The sequence below is a fragment of the Lissotriton helveticus genome, chromosome 4_1 (assembly GCF_964261635.1).
Source record: "Lissotriton helveticus chromosome 4_1, aLisHel1.1, whole genome shotgun sequence".
Lineage (NCBI taxonomy): Eukaryota > Metazoa > Chordata > Amphibia > Caudata > Salamandridae > Lissotriton > Lissotriton helveticus.
Window position 1 is genome coordinate 2,110,192,497 of NC_136063.1, and position 19,070 is coordinate 2,110,211,566.

The window sequence follows — 19,070 nt, forward strand, 5'->3', positions numbered from 1 at the left end:
TTTGGCTTAAACACGGCAGGTAGGCACTGTTAGTGGCAGCATTGGGCCAAATAAGAATTTGGCAACATGAGGGGCATTGCGAAGTGATCTTACATTTAGCTGTGGCATTTGACATAGTCAGAAATGATATCTATCAAGACCAGCTAAGGTATTGAAATTCATAGAAAAGGGACTAACTTGGTTCACCTCCTGCCTGAAGGACAGATCTGAGTCTGCAATGCTGTCATTCTGTTCTCCTAAGGCTCAGCTCTGTCTCCTATTCTATTTTTGTCAGCCCCTTGTTGGTTTGATACATATACATATACAGATGACACTCAGGTGCTCCTGAAATTCAATCAAAGATCAACAGATGCTGTTGCAAGGCTGAAACTGTCATCTGAGCAACCATAATTGTGTGACCAGTAATTGTTAAAGCCGAGTAAGTGATAAGATGGAGGTGAGGACTTTGAGCACTAGTCTCCTAATCTGTGGACACAACAGGTTGGGAATGCTAGTTCTCCAGGTTCCACAGTAAAGAACTTGGGAGTGTTGTTTGATCAACGATCCTTTCGACCTCACATGCATTAGGTCTGGACAACCAAAGTAAAAGTAAAGTCCACATTTGTATAGCGCACAATCACCCGTAAGGGTCTCTAGGCGCTGGGGGCCGTCGGGAAGATTAAGCGAGCTATTGCCCAGAGTCACATGGTGCTGGGCTAACCTGCCGCCGGAGCCGGGGATCGAACCGTGGTCCCCAGATTCCAGCGTCAGTCGCCCTGGCCGCGGCGCCACACCTCTCCCCTAACCAGATTCAGCCTACTTTAAACCATGAGGAAAATCTGTTGCTTCTCCCCTGTAGTGCTGATTGGTCATATGGTGGGTGCTTGTGTCCTCTCTCATATGGACTGCTATAAAGCTAGCCAGATGCGTCTGCCCGTCAGTGCAAGAGTAAAAGTACAGTGCATCCAGAACATGCAGTGAAAATAGTGTTAAATCAATTTGATTATGTCTCACGTTGGAAAGGCCGTTTAAGCTGGATGCCCGTAGGAAAGAGGATTATATCGAAGACAGCTTCTTTAGTCCATAAGGCATATTTTAGGCCCCATTTTGAGCTGCTGGTAGATTACACCCTTCTGCACATTGTAGGGTGAAGAACCCTCCACTCAAGTGTCTAAGAGTAAGGAAAAAAAGACATGGCTTTTCAAATCGTGGGTTCTATCTATACTCTGGAATGAGCTGCCACTGGATATTCAAGTGATTCTGAACTTGACTGCATTCAAGAAAGCACTGCATTCTTATCGCTGTACTCCAGTTTAGACACAGATGTGCAGCCACCGCAACTTTCCACCTCTTTGTTGTGCACATAGTTACCGTGGCAGCAAAATAAAGCTACTTTGCAGAGATCAGTCTTGAAATTAGGAAGTGGAACGTGTTGCACGCGTTTAATCCCCACTTCCCCCTCCCCCCCCCCCATTCACTCCATAAGACATTGGAGATAAAGGTATTTAAGGTGCAAGGGGCGGAATTAGACTCATAGACTCTACTCCACTTCAATCTGCTCCACTCCACTGTACCCCAGTCCACCGCCATCTACCCCACTCCAGTACACACAATCTACCCCACTCCATTCCAATCTACACCACTCCATTCCAATCTACCCCACTCCAAACTACCCTACTCCAATCATCCCTCTTCCGTCTACCCCACTCATTGCAATCTACCCTTCTCTAATCCACTCCACCTCACCCCACCGCAATCTAACTCTACTCTACCCCGCTCCACTCTACCCACTCTATTACCCTACTACAATCCTCCCAATCTACACCACTGCAGTCTACCACGGTTCAATGTACCCCTCTCCAATCCACCCTATTCTACCCTCCCCACACCACTAACTTTTAGCCATGCTGAACAGCAATCACACTGGTGTACAACCTGGTTAAAACACATTGCCAAAGCCAGTAGCTCTTGCATAGGCGAGACCTATTGGCCTTGCCAATGCTTGTTAAACTCTACATCCTGTACATTTCATTTTCTGATGTCACATTTATTTTTCACAGAACCTTGCTTTAGATTATTTCTGTTATACATCAGTTAAATCAAAGTTAGTCTTGGAAAGTACAGAATGACTATGAAACCACCCAGCTCTCACCTTCGACTTTGGCTCCCTACTTCTCAACAATCTGAAAGGCAAAACGCCTGTCACCACTACGAGGAGTAGTGTAATTCCAGATTTTCTTTATAAATGGGTATGAAAATTCAATTTTAGAGTTTGTATTCCCTCTTTCTTTTGCTCGCGTGACGAGATTGTGTGAGAAGGGGCTATAAAGAACTATTTTTAAGTGTTTGAAATCATGATATTTAAAAAAATGCTTATATAAAAAAAAAATGAAAAATGAGTGCCATGATCAATAATGATTTTCAGCACACTAGAGAAAATATCCAAAAATAGAATTACATTCTGTTAGGCACACTAACAAGAGTAGAGTAATAATCAATTGCAACAACCCAATACCTTGTGTCTGAATTTAGCAAAGCAAATGGTCCAGTGAAGTCCAAAGCAAATACCTCTGAGGGCTGGCTGGGCAGGATACAGGTTGGAATTATTTTTGTGAAACCTTCAGTGCTTATCAGATAGTAGACCCCTCTGGCTCTTATTTACATGTTTTCTAACATACTGATCTGATCCTTGCCACCAACATGTCAAGGTGGGATAACCCACAGTCAAATGAAAGACTCTGCACAGGAACAGATAATGAAGGTAAAGTTAAAATTTAATTGAGAAGTAATTACTCACGACCGGCTCCAAGAAGACAGCACTTCGGGATCCATCAATGGGCAACCGAAGAATGTCGGATGGCTTCTAGAACCAAAGTTCTTGGGAATGCCGGCACAGAATATAAAGTGTACAATATAAACATATTTATGTAGTACATATAATTATAAACAAACCTGCACATGTAAATCTCTACCCTTAAGAGATTGTCATTGAAGGCATTTTTTTCCTTTTACTCACTTTGCTTGCACCTGCTTTTCTACAAGACTGGAATGCTCTGCAAATGTTTGTGGTGGTTGATTGTGCCAGTTTGACTCGTTGAGTGGGAAATTACTATGCAGGTTTAGAGACTGCTGCGGAGACAGTCCTTGCTCTGTCCTGACTTGAGAGGCACCTCACCAGTAGCAAGAATCTTTGTGAGTTTCTGTGTGGCCAGGTTGGACACCATTGTCCGTCTCTGTCGGAGCATGCCAGTTGCGACTAGTTTCCAAGTGCCCACTGTCTTCTCAGCAGCCTTGTGGCGTACTGTGCCGTGAGCAGAGGCCTGCTATTTTGTTCTCCAGTTTTGTTAATCATTATCAAGTGGCTGGTGTCAACGTGCAAATCTGTTCTCATAATTTTACCAGCAGCTCAGGCTGGGAGCGTTGTAGTCCGTATAGGACTTTGGTGCTCCCAGAGTGGCCTGGTCTCTATTTCTTGTGATCTCAAATCAATAGTAGGAACCATGACCTTCTCAGTAAGAACGATAGACACAGCTCAAATTTTTGAGTTTATATAAAGAATTATTCAGTAAAATATATTAAGTACATCATAAATACGGTTGGCAATAAAGAATATAGGTCCAAAGAACTCAGTAACGTTTGATGAAAAATCCAGCATAGATTTGCCTTATAAAGGTCTGAATGGGGGTCCCTGGTTACAGAGGAAAGGGACATAATTTTACAGGACTTCAGACAAAGGATTTCATGAACTACTACACAAGTACATGGATCTGAGGATATAAACCAATGAGGGAGAAGGAAGCAGAAACATTTTACTACAGAATATATTCAAAGATTCTCTGATAATACTGTTGCATTGAATTCAGTTGCTCTCAGTTTATTGAAGCACTGTAATTTACACATTGTATAAACGATGGTCTTAGGCAGTTGGATTGTCCTTGGTTGGGTACAGCGTGGTGAGGAACCTATCGGACTGCTCACCATCTTAGTGAAAAGCTTACAAATCTTTATTTAACAACCATGATCATGTGTTGTGCGGTGACATCCAAGATTGAATAAAGCATAAGCTTTGTTCATATTGGCACAAGCTCAATCTCTAATACATTTAAATCTAAAGAGCAAACGTCTCCCACAACCCCCTCTCTAATGACTTCTAAATTATCACTTTACATCTTATTATAGTACATCAGTCATCAGGTTTGGGTTCTATTCCTTGGTTTCACCCAAGTCCCTCATAATGTCCTAGATTCCTTTACATCTCTTCGACCTTTATATCAATCCTTTCTTTTGCTTCCTCTCGTTGCTGATAGCTTCTTAAACCCACAGTTCATCCCATTGCTTGATAAAATTCCCTTGCAGAATTTTAGGGTGAGAAGCACACATGCAACACTAATTAATATAATCAAAAGAGGAGTTAATGGCAATTTCAGTATTTCCCACCCATACTTCTAGACACTCACCTACCATAGCGAAACCTCTTCCAATAGGCCCAAATACAGAGCCTATTCCTTACCAGGCACCTGTCTCTTACAGTTTTACAGTTAAGTTAGCTCATTGGTGATATTTGTAATGTTCGCAACATAGCTATTTTGCTGGTTATCTATTTTCTGGATATTGGCACAGCATTCCTAGGCATGAATGACCTTGCAGGCTCTGCCCTTTTTCGCAAGAAGCAAATTCAACTTAAGGTGGTTCTGCATGACCATAGCTCTCATAGCAAGTAATTCTTCTTCTTTGTTAAAAAAAAAAAATTTAACATCTGTTTTTAGGGTTTTTGGTTTAAAGTCAAAACATACCAGGTACGCAGGACAGGAAAAAGCATTGTACATGCCAATGAGTCATAGATCTAGTGCAGTGCAATGGTACATACATACATTCGTCGATTACAAGATGTATTTTATATGGTAGATACAGCATCAGTTTAATCATCATACATGTCATGTGGACCTTATAGTATGTAATACAACCCTCATGCAATAGTATTCTCAGGAATCACATATAACATCATATATACATAAACGATCCTGTGTACTTGTCCAATCAAAGGAACGCCTTGTCACTCCAACATCTTTGTTCTCATGCCCTTGCGGCTATACCAACCACCCTCAGCTCTCACTCTGCAAGTGGATTACTGCCCATCACATCCCGGGCAACTTCACCTCGTATCCTATTACAACTCCTCTCTTGGGTGAGCCAGCAAATATCCCCTCAATGGAGCCCAGACATCCCTGGGCCGAGAGGTCAGTGGTAGCAGTTCCGCATAAGTCGAGAGTCTCTCCTGGCACATCACTAAATCAACTATCCACTCCTTAAACTTGGGTGCCCGCCCTCTACCCCAACGGCACGCCACCCGTCTTTTAGCCATGAGAAGTGCCAACGCAGTAAATTTGCGATGTTCAGAGCGAAGTGTGTGGACATGCCCCTACAGTGTCATTAACGGGGTGGCTGCCACGGATGCAGAAATCATTTCCCTCAGTGCCTGAAACACCTGCTCCCAATACTTCAGGGCACTCCCATGCTAAGTGTAGAAAGTCTGCCCCCTCCACGTGGCACCTATCGCACATGTCATCCTCCGTAGGTTGAACCTATGCATTTTGGCCGGTGTGTAGTACAATCTATGTAAAAACTTATAATGAAGTATCCGGAGTCGACTACTGGCTGATACACGCACAGTTTGTGAACAACTCTTTTCCCACTGCTAGTCAGTCAGTTCCATCGCTAGTTCCGAATTCCATTTCGCTCGTGCTGGAGTCATGTGTTTCTGTGCCGTATGATATATCAATGACACCAACCTTTTGGGTGTGTCCTGCTCCAATCCTATCTGCAGTGGTACAAGAACTGGCGATTCTGCTGGAAATGCAGGAGTAACCGATCTCATCCCATTTATAAGTCTAATATATATAAACACATCTAAAGGAGTTTTCTGCCCCGTCTTGAACACGTGATCAATATCTTGAAAGTGCCCCTCATGGTACAAGTCTCCCCAAGTGAATATGCCAGTCTGCTGGTGGAATCTCCTAAACGGCCCCTCCTGCAGCAGTGGCACGTCCGGGTGGTCCGCAAGGGGCAGTAGAGGCGAATATATCATGGGTATTTCTAGCATACGTTGCAGGCGTTGCCAGGCGGTAATTGTGCCCGTAAGTGCAGTGGCCGCCCTATCCCTATTCGTGGCAGCGACATATAAAGCACCTTTCTATGGGTGTGGGGTGCGACATCCAATGTTCGGCTGCCACCTGTGGCATATATTTAGGCTGCTTCACCCAATACCAAGCGTAATGGGCCTGTGCGCTCAGAAAATAGAGTTCAAAATTTGGGATTCCAAACCCCCCTTCCCATTGTAGCCTCGGCTGTTTCCCTCCCCAAACCAGCCGAATCATCTCTGACCTCCGTGACTTAAAGAAAAATGCACCTGGATAAAAAGGGATGTTCAAGAAAAGGTAAAGCAGCCGGGGGAGTACAACCATTTTAATCAAAGACGCACGGCCCGCCATAGATGGGGGCAACGCCACCCGGCGGGTTACGCATTCAGTTATGGTATTCATGGCCGTGCCATAGTTCAGCCTCAGGAGCTCTTCTTTGTTTCTAGTGAGACTGATCCCCAAGTATTTCAGGTCATCCTCGCACCACTCCAAGGGAAAATCAAGAGAGAAGCGCGCCGTGGCCTCTGTTAATGGAAAAACACAGGATTTGTTCCAATTTATTTGAACCCCTGCAAGCTGCCCAAAAACGATGAACTCTCTCAATAACGGGTTTAGGTTTTGCTGCGGGTCCCGAAAATAAAGTGTGATGTCGTCCGCATACAAGGAGGCTAGTACCTGTCGCAAATTGCATCGGAGTGCCTTATCATTGTGGTGTTGACCTAAACGCGCCGCCAGAGGCCTGTAGCTATAGCAAAAAGCAATGGGGAAAGGGGGCATCCTTTTCGCGTCCCCCTCGAGATGTTAAAAGAATTTGACGTTTGTCCGTTTATAAGGACCTTGGCCACAGGCATGCTGAATAACAATTCTATCCATGACCGGAACAGCGGGGGGGAAACCCATACGTCTCATCACCTCAAATATAATCCCACTCCATACAGTCGAATGCCTTGGTGGCATCTAAAAACACCGCAGCCAGAGGTATATCAGGTGAGACAATATTTAGGATGGCAAACGGTGTTCTCCGGTTGTGGGAGGTGGCCCTCCTGGGCAAAAAGCCCGACTGGTCAGGCAGGATCAAATGCTCCATTAAGAGACTCAGACGCGTCGCAATAAGTTTGGCCAAAATCTTCGCATCACAGTTGAGGAGCGATAACAGCCTATAAGATTCACAGTGCGCTGGTTCCTTACCCGACTTAAGCAACGACAGTATGAGCGCCTCCCTCATTGATGCCGGCAGATGCCCCACCTCTAAAGCATCCTCGTACACTTCTTTGAGAATAGGAGCCATCATATCTATGTATGTTTATAAAATTCTGCCGGAAGGCCATCTGTTCCCGTGGCCTTCCCGGACTGTAGCCCCATTATAGCCTCCCGTACCTCATCTATCTCAAACGGTGCACATAAAAATGCTCTCTGCCCGTCGCTTAGCCAGCCGAGTGTAATATCTCCTAAGAACCCGTCCAAATCTAGTGTATTCTTTCTAGTTGTGGTGTAGAGTGTTTTGTAGTGCTTCGAGAACGCATTAAGTATAGTAGGTGTCTCTCTGCAGCTCTCCCCATCGGAATCCACCACTTCCATTATATAATAATTGCACCTAGGATGCCTTACCTTTTGCGCCGGCCCCTTACCAGGCCTCTCCCCTTCACCAAATTGCTGAGCTACCCAGTGTTTGCCACGAAATCGCACCTCTCTCCGAGCCTCCCCCATATAATCTGTGAGTGAAAGCTGCCTGTGTTGTTCCCCTCGCGTTCTCTGCTAACTCCACTTCCAAGTTTTTTAAGGTCTACTTCTAGTGTCCACAGGGTGTTCAATATATCCCTAAGCACTCCGGCCCCCTTGGCTATACAATAACCTCTGATTGTGACCTTAAAAGCTTCCCAGACCATTTCCAGACTATCGACCGAATCTTTATTGCACTCTGAGAAGACCTCAATCTCTTCTCGCTTTTCCTCCTGGAATACCGTATCAAGCAGGCTAGTGGCATACAGTCTCCAAGGACTGCGTGGCGTGCCAAAGTCAGCAGAGGAGAGTCCCAGTACTACAGGCGTGTGATCAGAGTAGGTTCTAGCTAAGTGCCGTACTTTAACTATCGCCGTCGCCAGTCCCCTTGACACCAAAAAATAGTCCAAGCGAGCCCATGTTTGCGCATGCGCCGTAAAATGCGTACCTTCCTACCCGCCTGGATGAGTATGTCTCCAGGCGTCCACTAATTGGTAGGCAGCCACTATGTCTTGAAGCACTACCTGCGCTTTAGTGACGTGATGCTGAGCAGGGTGCGATCTGTCCAATCTGAGGCAATATGTCACATTAAAGTCACCTCCCCACACAACATGAGCGGAGTCTGCCTCAAAGATCTTAGCCCATATTGTGTCGAAGAACCCAGGGTCATCTGTGTTCGGCCCATAGCAGCATGCAAACGTAACGCGTGTTTCCTATTCAGCCCCACGCGAGGCAATAACGTTCCTCCGAATCCCAGTGAGTATCGTCCAGGCGGAAGGGGACCTGTTTTTTTATCAAAATCGGCGTTCCCCATGCATACGTGGAGTATGAGGAGAATATTATATGTTCTGCCCATCTAGCGGCGAAAGTATCTTGTTTCTACACCCCAGATGTGTTTCCTGTAGCATAGCAATATGCACTTTCTGCCTATCTAAGTAGGATAATATATATCTTCTTTTCCTAGCGTCGCCCATACCCCTAACATTCCACGTTATAATTTTAAGTGTACCCACAGTTGTACTAGCCATACTGTGTAGTTAGTTTCCGATCCGCAATTACATTCCATGCATTCCCACCTCGATCTTGCATTTGCTCATACATATTGAAAGCGTCTCCCTCATGATGCTGTACCATGTCCATTCCTGTCACTCGTTCACCCCTTAGGGGGGAACCTTGTACCCCGCCCACCTCTGTAAACCAAACATCCCAACACCTTCCCCTCCCACTGAAGCAACCCAACTTTGCCAGAATCGGAGTCCCTCCCTCCACCCTCAGTCCCCAAATACAGTAAACACATCTGTATATCCCTTCCACTTAACTGAACATTTTCTTCCAAGGGGGTTTGCCCGTGGTGGGACATAACTAGCTAGCCACGCAGTCTCTCCGCTCTTTGCAAGCCACCCCTGGTTAGTGTCTTGTTCCGCAGGGGGGGAAGCTGAGCCTGGAACATGAATAACATAACCGCAAATGATGCAATCGGAACCTTCTCACCTCACTTGAACCGTTCTGTGTGTTGATACTCCACAGTTCTCTTGCCACCTGACTGATGGATAACGTTATTGGTACTGGGGAGTAATCATTACATATCTTCGTTGTCGCCATCTCGTTCAGGCTGCTGCGCTGCACCTGGGCCGCCTCCACCCCGTGCCGCACGTTTAACTGTTCAGAGATAGTCCTCCGCCTGCTGCGGGTTCGTGAAGAACTTCTGTTTTCCCTGGTGCGTGATCCTGAGTTTCGCCGGGTGTAGTAGGACATAGTCTATTTGTGCTGCTCTGAGCTTTTTCTTGACCTCTATGAATTTGCACCTCTCTTCCTGTACCATCTGAGTAAAGTCAGGATATATTGAAAAGGTACTACCATTGTATGTCCGCGTTTGTTTGTGTCTTGCTGTGCAGGGGGCCACATCGTGATCCCTATAATTGAGCAATCTTGCAATGATGGGTCTCTGGGGGGGAGGGGTGGGGAGTGGGAACGGGGGAGGGTTGCCTGGCGTCGGGCGCGGTCCAAGTGTCCTGTGTGCTCTTTCCACTATAAACTGCGAAGAGAATGCCTCCTTTCTGATGAATCCCATCAGAATCTTCTCGACGTAGTCCTCCATTCTACCTGTATTCGTCGATTCTGGTACGCCATAGCAAGCAATTCTTTATCACAGTTAGAGCTCCTGCTGTATTAGTAGCAAGCTGTTCTACTAGGGTTGGTAGCTTTCACATCTTAACCTAGTTTAATGTAACTCCTATTGAAAATGTAAATGCTCCAAAAATATCACAAAGATCTGCTCCAAGATCTGCTTGCTTCGTTTTATATATTGATCAAGGGATGTCTAGCTCATTAGTGTGATAGATTCTGGGGAAGATCAAAGCTGCATAACCGCTAACTACCCAGTAATGTGGTAAATGGAAATGCACATATAAACATACACATCATACACACCTACTTTTTTTGATACTCCCTTCTAACTCAGCAAACGTCCTGCTTTTGACTAAATATCTAAGCTCACATTCACTCCATCCCAATACCTCTAGTCTTTCATCATCCTCCTGCTTCCTTACGATACATAAAGTTCCCCTTTTAGCAATGTCCGTGCTCAATCTTGGGGGTGGTTCCTTTAAAATCTCTGTTCCATTCCCAATAATGTGCTTGAGACAAACGTTCTTTTTCCCTTTCTCTTCGTCTGATTTTTAGTCTCATTCAACCCTCTACAAAAACTCTTTCGTCTTTGTTAATCCTACAGGTTACATCATACATGCTCTGATTAGTTGTGCGATTAATAGTCGCTGCAATAAAGAATTTTGTCATACTCATCCCTTGATTTAAATTCTTTGAAAATGTAGTAGCCCACAAACACAGTTGCGTCAGTCACGATTGGTACATGTTGTGCATTATTCCGCCACATAGTGGTTGGGTCCGGAATTGTCTTTTTCTTTCTTTCTTTTTTTTTTTTTCCTTCTTGTTTTGGTCACTATTGACCACCATTTGGTGCCAGATACGTCTCCTGTGTGACGTCAGACGGTATCCTGGATGTTGACGTGCGTGGTGGCTATCTTCAGATGGTTTTTCTGCCGTTGGGTCTGGAATCAAGGCGGAAAGCTCTGAAGATTTTTTTTGTTGTTCCCCAAAAAAACTATTAAACAGAAGAAGCTTATCAAAAAACATCGATCATCGACATTACCGAAAGTTATCAGCGATCATCAACGTCGTGAGGGAGGCAGAACCAGAGAACCACGCAGGTCCACAAATGGCGAGGTTGGGGTGATGGAGAATAACCCCTTCAAGTTCTGTTCTAAGTGTCACCACAAGTATGCACAACGCAACCCACACAACGTCTGCAACCTCTGCTTGCCCGAAAACCACAGGGACTGTGAGGCCTGCGCAGTGTTCCTACCGAAAACGCTACGGACGCGTCGAAGTCCAAGACAGGTACACTACGCCACAATGTCGCAGACAGCGAAGAAAACCTCTCTAAGAGACCTGGGTTTCTCGAGCGAAGACGAGGAACATGAAGCACCAGCGGAGTCGACCCACGAGGGATCGGACGTCTAAGTCACAGATGGGGACTCCGTAAAAATCCACGCCGATAAAGGCTAAGGATCAAAAAAGAATGCCGAGAAGGTAGGACAACTTAAAAATGTGTCGGAACCGAAGGGCAATGAACACAAGGCAGCCCAGATGCCGAGCAAAAAGGCGATTGAATGCCAACCCCCGATTTTAAAGAACCCCACAGGACCCAAACAATTGTCACTGAGGAGGGTAAAACGCTGAAACAAGGGGTCGACGCTGAAACCCGCAATAAAGACCACTACACCGCCGAAGACTAACGTCGACGTCTGGGTGGAAAAAGAAAATCTCTGGCCATTGACGCCGAGAGCGCTTTCGAGGTCGAAAAGAAAAGAAGGCTCAAGGAAGAATTGGCAGCTCCTGCAAAAGTAGGACTTCAATGCCTCATTGAAGGATTATCGTATCCTGAAAACACCGGCGCCTGAACCAGAGCGTGTCGACGCAGAAGACGCCGCAGGAGAAGAAGCTATCTTCGACTCTCCCCCGACACCAGAACATCAAGGCGAAGAACCCGAGGAATACGGAGATTTACCGAAAGAGGAGGAGAACTCGGAAAATTTCGAGGAACGATCTCGAACCGAGAGTCCGGAGGAAGAGATTTGCTGCTATCCTTCAAAAGGTGACATAGCATTCTGCAATGACATTGTCAAAAGAGCAGCAAATCCATTTGGAGTCCCTCTAGAGGTGGGCCAAGGGGATACATGTTTCTTGCTAGAAACACAGGCACCAGCTTAAAAAGGGACACAATAGCTGCCTATGCTGCCAAGTATCCTGGACCAAGGCAAGAAGCATTCAAAGAACCAGCTTTAAACAGGGGGTAACCCCCAGAGTAGAGAAGAAGCACAAACCCTCCTCAAAAGACCCAAAATATGTTCAGGAAAGTACAGTACCTGACTATCATTGTCACTACAGCCAGGAGGAGAGGCAATGCAGTCTCCAACACAGGGCCACCACCTGAAAAGGAAAGCAAAAGGGTGGACATGGAGGAGAATGGACAAAGAAGCAGCAACACAGTGGCACATTGCCAACTCTAATGCCCTTTTGAACAGGTACGGACACCAACAGTGAGATGAAGTAGAGGAGTTGCTGAACAAACTCCCCGAGGAGTACAGGAAGAGGGCAAAATCTATTGTCCAGGAAGGGAAAACACCTGCCTAAAGTTAGCCCTGGACTTATGCACATACTGCAAGCAGGCAAATGTGCATAGGAACCATCTTCGGAAGAAATGCCTGGCTCAGAATTTCTGGGTTCAAACAAGAAGTTCTGACCTCAATTTTCAACTGACCATTCAACGCTGAAGCTCTGTTTGGCACAGAGGTGGGTGAATCCCTCCAGCAAATTAAAAAAGACAATGAAACAAGGGCTATGTTAGCCCTACAGCAAAGAGGTTCTTTTAAAAGAGGAGGATTCTCTAAGAGAAAAACCACACGTAGAGGCCGCTTTGCTAAAGGACAGCAAGCGACACAACCATCTCGGGGGCAGAACCCAAACCAACATATGGGTCAACAGTCTAGCTACCAATGTTGGCAACAACAGCAGAAACAACCCTGTCGAGGAAGACTGAATGGCCTAGGAAGAGGCCAATCCTCTAGAAGAAGAGGAAACTGGTCTAACTTACTTAATCATGGAAAAGGACCCACACAAAATACCAGTGGCCAGAAGAATATCCCTTTTCCACAAAGAATGGAAAAGGATAACAGGCAATTGGATATTAAATTTAGTACAATACGGATATTGCATAGAACTCGCAAAGACACCACCTACAAATCCACCAGAAACAAGAAAGTTAAACAGATCAGAAAAAACATTGCTCAACTTAGAAATCAAAGAACATTACCAAAAACAAGCAATTGAAAAGGTACCAATACAACAGTGCTACAAACAAAACTACTTTCCATACTTCCTAGTACCCAAACAGGACCAAACTCTAAGGCCAATCATGGACTAAAGATTCATAAACAAGTTCATACTAACACAGCATTTCAAAATGTGTACCCTTCAAAAAATAATTCCACAGATTCAAAAGGGGGATTACTTGGCAACAATAGATCTCAAGGACGCCGATTTACATAACCCTATGAACAGAAGGCACAGGCAGTACCTAAGATTCCTACACAACGGAACACACTACCAATTCAAGGTACTCCCATTCGGAATAAAATCTGCTCCACGGGTGTTCACAAAGTGGCAGCACACCCGAGAAGAGATAAAAATCCACGTCTACCCTGATTTAGACGATTGGCTAATAAGGGCATGCACAAAACAAACATGTCATAATCATGTTAAAAAAATCATTCCAAACACTGGGTTTCTCAATAAACCACAAGAAACCTTCAACACCAGAAAAAGGGAACTTTCCTGTAGGCAAGACTGAACACAGAAAATGCCAAGGCTTATCCCACACAAGCCAGAATACAAGCTATCCTTCGAGAAACAGCCCTCTACCAGAGGGGACCGTCTCTGACAGTAAGGTAATGAAACTAATCAGCCTCCCCTAGAAGGATAACAAAATAGTGGGAAGCAAAAGCCTACAACAGTATTTCAAAACTATCTCAAAGATTACAAAACATAATGAAAACCGAAAAAAGAATCTGAAGATGGCCACCACGCACGTCGACCTCCAGGATACCGTCTGACGTCACACAGGTACCTGGCACCAAATGGTGGTCAACAGCGACCAAAACAAGAAGAAAATAGAATGTAAGACGATTCCGGACCAAACCACTAGATGGCGGAATAATGCACAGCATGTGAATCCAGAAAATTCTTCGAGCTGCAAAACAACTACTACTGGTAAGTAACCATTTCGTTTTCAACTGGTATGAAAATCTTGTGTGTGTTTGTTTTGCTGTTTCCATTTCTAAGGCCATTGATCAGCACCTACTATTACCTCTCGAAGACAGTTGATCAGTTCTGTCTTTTTGCTCTCATCTGACTTCTGCTGTTTTTGACCAGACCAGGGTGGTCTTGCGGTTTAAATCCATAATCGACATCTCTCTGCGCAAAAGAATTGGTGTTGAATTCCCTCTTACCTACTCCTCAAAGTGGCGTTTTAAACTTTAGGTTCCACTGAGCCAGCCAATGTATCTGCAAGAAGTTGTCTGCAGCTTTGTCGTTTGATATAAAAAGCAGCCCTCCCCAGTGGGGTGTGGAAACTGAATACTGATCTTTTGCAAAGGCAGTTTCTTGGTGTTGTGTACTGGCCCAGGAGTAAAAAAGCTGTTACTTGAGATGTTAATTTTCCAGATTCCTTTTCTTTTGCACTGTTTTTAGTATTGCGTGATTTTCATTGGATTTACTTATACCCATTTGGAAGTATGTGTATGTATTTACAGATGGTCTTTTGTGCACATGATCGACGGCGCATTTTGTCCATGGGTCCTTCCTTTTTAAGGACTCTGGGGCAAAGAACATTCGTGCTTTAAACCATTATTGTTTTAACAATCAAAATGTTTATGGTTGTTTATGGATGGAGGCCAGTTATAGAAAATGTGGTGGTTTTTATTTATTTTTTCTGTGTCTAGTGCAAGTTAGAGTCTGCAAAGATTTTTTAAACGCAAACAATATCACTACTGCTGATCAGTGCGAAATGAAGTGCCATTTGACTTGCGAGTAAACGGGATGGGAGGGTATACACTTATTCATCAAAAATCACCCCAAGACATCTGTTGCTATTTTTTTTACATTGATGTTTTTAGCTTTCAAAAAGAAACAAGCATTGGCATAGCCAATAGGTCTCGCCTTTGGGACCTTCTAAGTGCTTAGCCATGCAACATTGATGTTGTTGCACAAAGGATATTGTCCTGCATAACTAAATACTTATAAGGTCTCAAAAGCGAGACCTATAGGCTATGCCAATGCTTGTTTTATTTTGTTAGAGGAACTCTTGCTGTCAATCCTACAGTGTGGTCACAAAACAATAACGTTCTGAATCAGGTTCAGGCGTCCACTAGGACCAGACCTGGCATAGAAGGCATCCCTCTTTTACTACCCCAAATCAGGTAAAGCTCTGACAATGACTAGGAGTGGCCAGGTGATGTCCCCTGATGCCCTTACCCAAGGGCCTCCTTTTCCCAGCAGGCCGATGTCCTGCCCTGCTGTGTTCACCAAAGAGTCAAATGAAACTAACCACTGCGAGAGAGCCACCTATGGGACGAATTCACCCCCCACATGCCAGCCACTCAGCAGTGAAGGAGGGAATCAGGTGGGTGCCCAAAGCAAGGCTATGCAGGGATCAAGTGGAGGACAGGGTGTGAGCTGGAGCAAGTACCCACCCAAGAGCCCAGGAACTGGGGGGCACGAGCACAATATAGCCGCAGAATGGGTGTCACCAAAAGCAGATCTGAGTGTGATAAGTGACAAAGCGCATGTATGACGAGATTGAGTGTCTTTCACCATTAGCTGAAAAAGCACTTTCTGTTATAAGGCAGACCTACAGACATCCGCAATGTTTGGTTAATGTGGGGGCAGGATTGTGTTTTTTTATGTAGTAAAATAAAGACTGGCCTAGAGGAGCAGTTTCACTTTTATGGACTGATATAGTGGGACAGACTCGGAAGCAGCTGTTGGTAGCCTGGCTCCAGAGACAATTGTGTCGTAAGCATTCTGGGCTGTTTTCATGCACATCTGCTACGTCCGATCCCCGGCGAAGCACCCACCTGGCGCTCCCAGCATCCTCCAGTGCATTTCCCTTCCACGCGCCCGCCATCTCGGGAAAAGTGCGAACTATTATAATAGAGAAAAGGCAAAAAACAACACATTGGTGAGTATTTTAAATGAACATTAAACAATGGCAGAAATCGTTATCTGCAGATGTAAAGTCATTATTGCACTGGGAACCTTAGGCGATTTCGCAATGCACGTGGTACGCGGGCCTGATGTTGTCAGCTGTTCCGTAGGAATTCACTTCCGTCCTTATGAAACCTGCCGTTATTGAACGCTCATTGGCTGCGCAAAAGTGAAGCGAAATTCTGGCCTGCATTCTTTGCTGTTCTACTGCCAAGATTTCTACGTTGGAAGATGTAGGCCCGGATGACAATGTCAATTCTGAAAAAAATACATTTAGTAAACCCAGCAGTAACGAATGAATTCATGCGCAAATACTCTGTTCTTTTTTCTCGTTATCATGTTTGCACATCGGTACGCGGTGCATATTGTGCAGCTGCTAATTAGCACATCGTAGTGCCACTGCAAATTTGGCAGAGGGGAAAGCACGGGAAATAAAAACAAGCAGAAACACGTGAGACGGCCTGCGGCCGTCAAAGTGAAGTGGACACGGCGGGCAGGGGAGGGGGCGGAGCGGGGAGAGCGGCATGAGGGTGTGAAGCAGCAGGGGCCTGAGACGAGGCCGCCTTGCCTTTGATGTGGTAATGCGAGGCAAGCGGCTGGTGGCATTGTGCACGCGCTTTCACGTGCACTGGAAGAAATCGCCTGGGAATCGCCTGATCTCGGTAAGCTCTGTTTAAGCCGCAATAGATCGAGCTCCCGCTCTCAATGCGCATGCGCATTGAGATAGGTCGCTCGACCTAAAAATGCTGGCCAGCCTACTGTCTGGCAGCCGTTTTTTGCTTTCTCTAAAAGTGCCTGTGCTATGACAATATCATTTAAAACCAAGAAGAATTAGGTAGGTACCAGGGGGCAGACTACGGCAACGCCCTCTCCATTTTCTTTGTGCTGTAGGTGTCTGCTTGCTGGCGATAGGTTTCTTTTTTGTTTGCTTTCAGATTATCTAGTTATTTCCTCGTCACAGCCTCTTCTGAACCCCTTTGAGTGCAGTTCCCTTTGAGATGTATTGTAGTAAACAGTCAGAGATACTGCAGTTTGTTGATGGATCTGAGATGTCCCTTTTCTATGTGCTGATGCATTTTCTTCTCTTTATGTCAAGACGAAGCTACTGGAGGCCAGACAACCGTCCTAGTGGTGACCTGTGGAACAGTCAACTTCGAAGGAAATAGACCGAGTGACTTCAATCAGAACTTACTGCTGACAGCACAAGTGACACCTGGCAATACGGTCTGGAAAATTGCAAATGACTGCTTCCGCTTTCAGGAGTCCTAGAGCCGTAGCAGCATCTTCTGGACTGTGCTGGGTCTCTTGAGGTTTTTTTAAAAGGGCAACATCCAGGCATTTCTAAGACCTTTTGGTGTATTTTTACCGAGATTACCCCAGCATCAATGTGTTACCCATTTTATATTTTGTTAAGATAAAACGAGTAACGTTTCTGGTTCAGTAGGTTATTTACACTCCTAAAGTTTAATGCGGATTTCAACACCGACATTGGAAACCGTTTGTTCAAATCCTAAGGAAAGAGGTATTTCCCATTAACAATTTCACAATATTCAGCCTGTTGGAGCAAATTGTGAGGATTTGTCACCTACGAATCCACCCACTACCACAACGCTTGGTTTTACAAGTTTGCCTTGAAGAAAACGCCTCTTTTTTGTGTGTGTGCGCTTCTAATGTTACATTTTCACGATTGGGTGTTCCTCTATAACTGCTACACTAACCAGTTTACACACCCCCAGGCTCCTGCTTCACACCTATTCCTGAAGTGAACAGCTTTCTAAGAAACTACTGGGAGGAGGAGTAGCTTGCTGACAAAATTAGGAATGTTTATGCATGTTCCTTTGTTAATACCAATGATGGAAAGTTGTCAATTTATATAAGAAGGAATTGAAAACGGAAAAATATTTATGAAAAAACATGAAATATATACCTTTGGCGTGGAACAAAACTTTGAAATAAACTACATGATTTTGGAACTCCGTCTATAACAAGAACCTCAGTTTCTTAGCTAAGCGCAAAGTAACTTGCCAAGAGTGTAAGTCGGTTTATTAGTTATGTGTAGCCTTTAATAAAAACGATTTTACTTTTACATAGTTGCCAACATGGTTTTAGTTGCCATGGAGTAGTTGCCAGCATGTCAGTTCTCGGACATCATGCTACTTGTTTGCTGCTTTCTGTAACTAGTTACTACAAATAGCCGTAAATATTTAATCTGTGAATGCGTTGGCTGTAACAGACCTCTGTGTGTGCTTATCAGGCCAATGAAAGCATCAATTGATGTGATTCCAATATGGGAGTAGTGTGATTTAGCGGCAGGAGTAAGAAGCTCAGAGGGAAGGAATTACTATGAATGTTATGGTTTAGGCTAGGTTACACTGTTGTGCTAAGTTCAAGTTCTTCAAGACCTGGCCACGCTCAAAAAAATGAATCCGCAGTATAAGGACTTCACTGCCAAAAGCAGAAGTAGGAAAAGAAAAGGCTTAACTTGTTCTTGAAGGATGTGTAGCAACCTACAATGGAATTAATCTCCCTAAGGTACAAAGATAACCAGCATTGGCATAGCCAATAGGTCTCGCATTTGGGACCTTATAAGTGTTTAGCCATGCAACAGTTGGTGTTGTTACACCAAGGCTATTTTGATGCATAACTAAATACTTAGAGGGTCCAAAAAGCGAGACCTATTGGCTATGCCAGTGCTTGTTTTTAGTTTTGTTGCGGTTTTGTTTAAGTTGCCAGAACTTCAATAGCTGGACATGGTTTTTGTTAACAGTTCTTTGCATCAAATGAACTTGTTTTCATTGTTGGAATGTTTCCATTCTGGTTGTAGAAAGCAGTCATTCCCAGGGGTGTGGGGGCTGCCTATCTGTGCGCATGCACCGAACTTTTCAAATGAGA

General features: G+C 44.8%; 1 protein-coding gene across 1 annotated transcript in view; it reads left to right on the plus strand.

Moving 5' to 3' along the window:
* LOC144829549 (NTF2-related export protein 1-like) overlaps positions 1-18,264 on the plus strand; it is a 42,431-nt gene extending 24,167 nt beyond the window's left edge. The window contains exon 4 of the mRNA XM_078688789.1: positions 17,275-18,264. Within this exon, the coding sequence (XP_078544915.1) occupies positions 17,275-17,447 (173 nt within the window). The 3' untranslated portion in view covers positions 17,448-18,264. The remainder of the gene's footprint in view (positions 1-17,274) is intronic.
* The last annotated feature ends 806 nt before the right edge of the window (positions 18,265-19,070 follow it).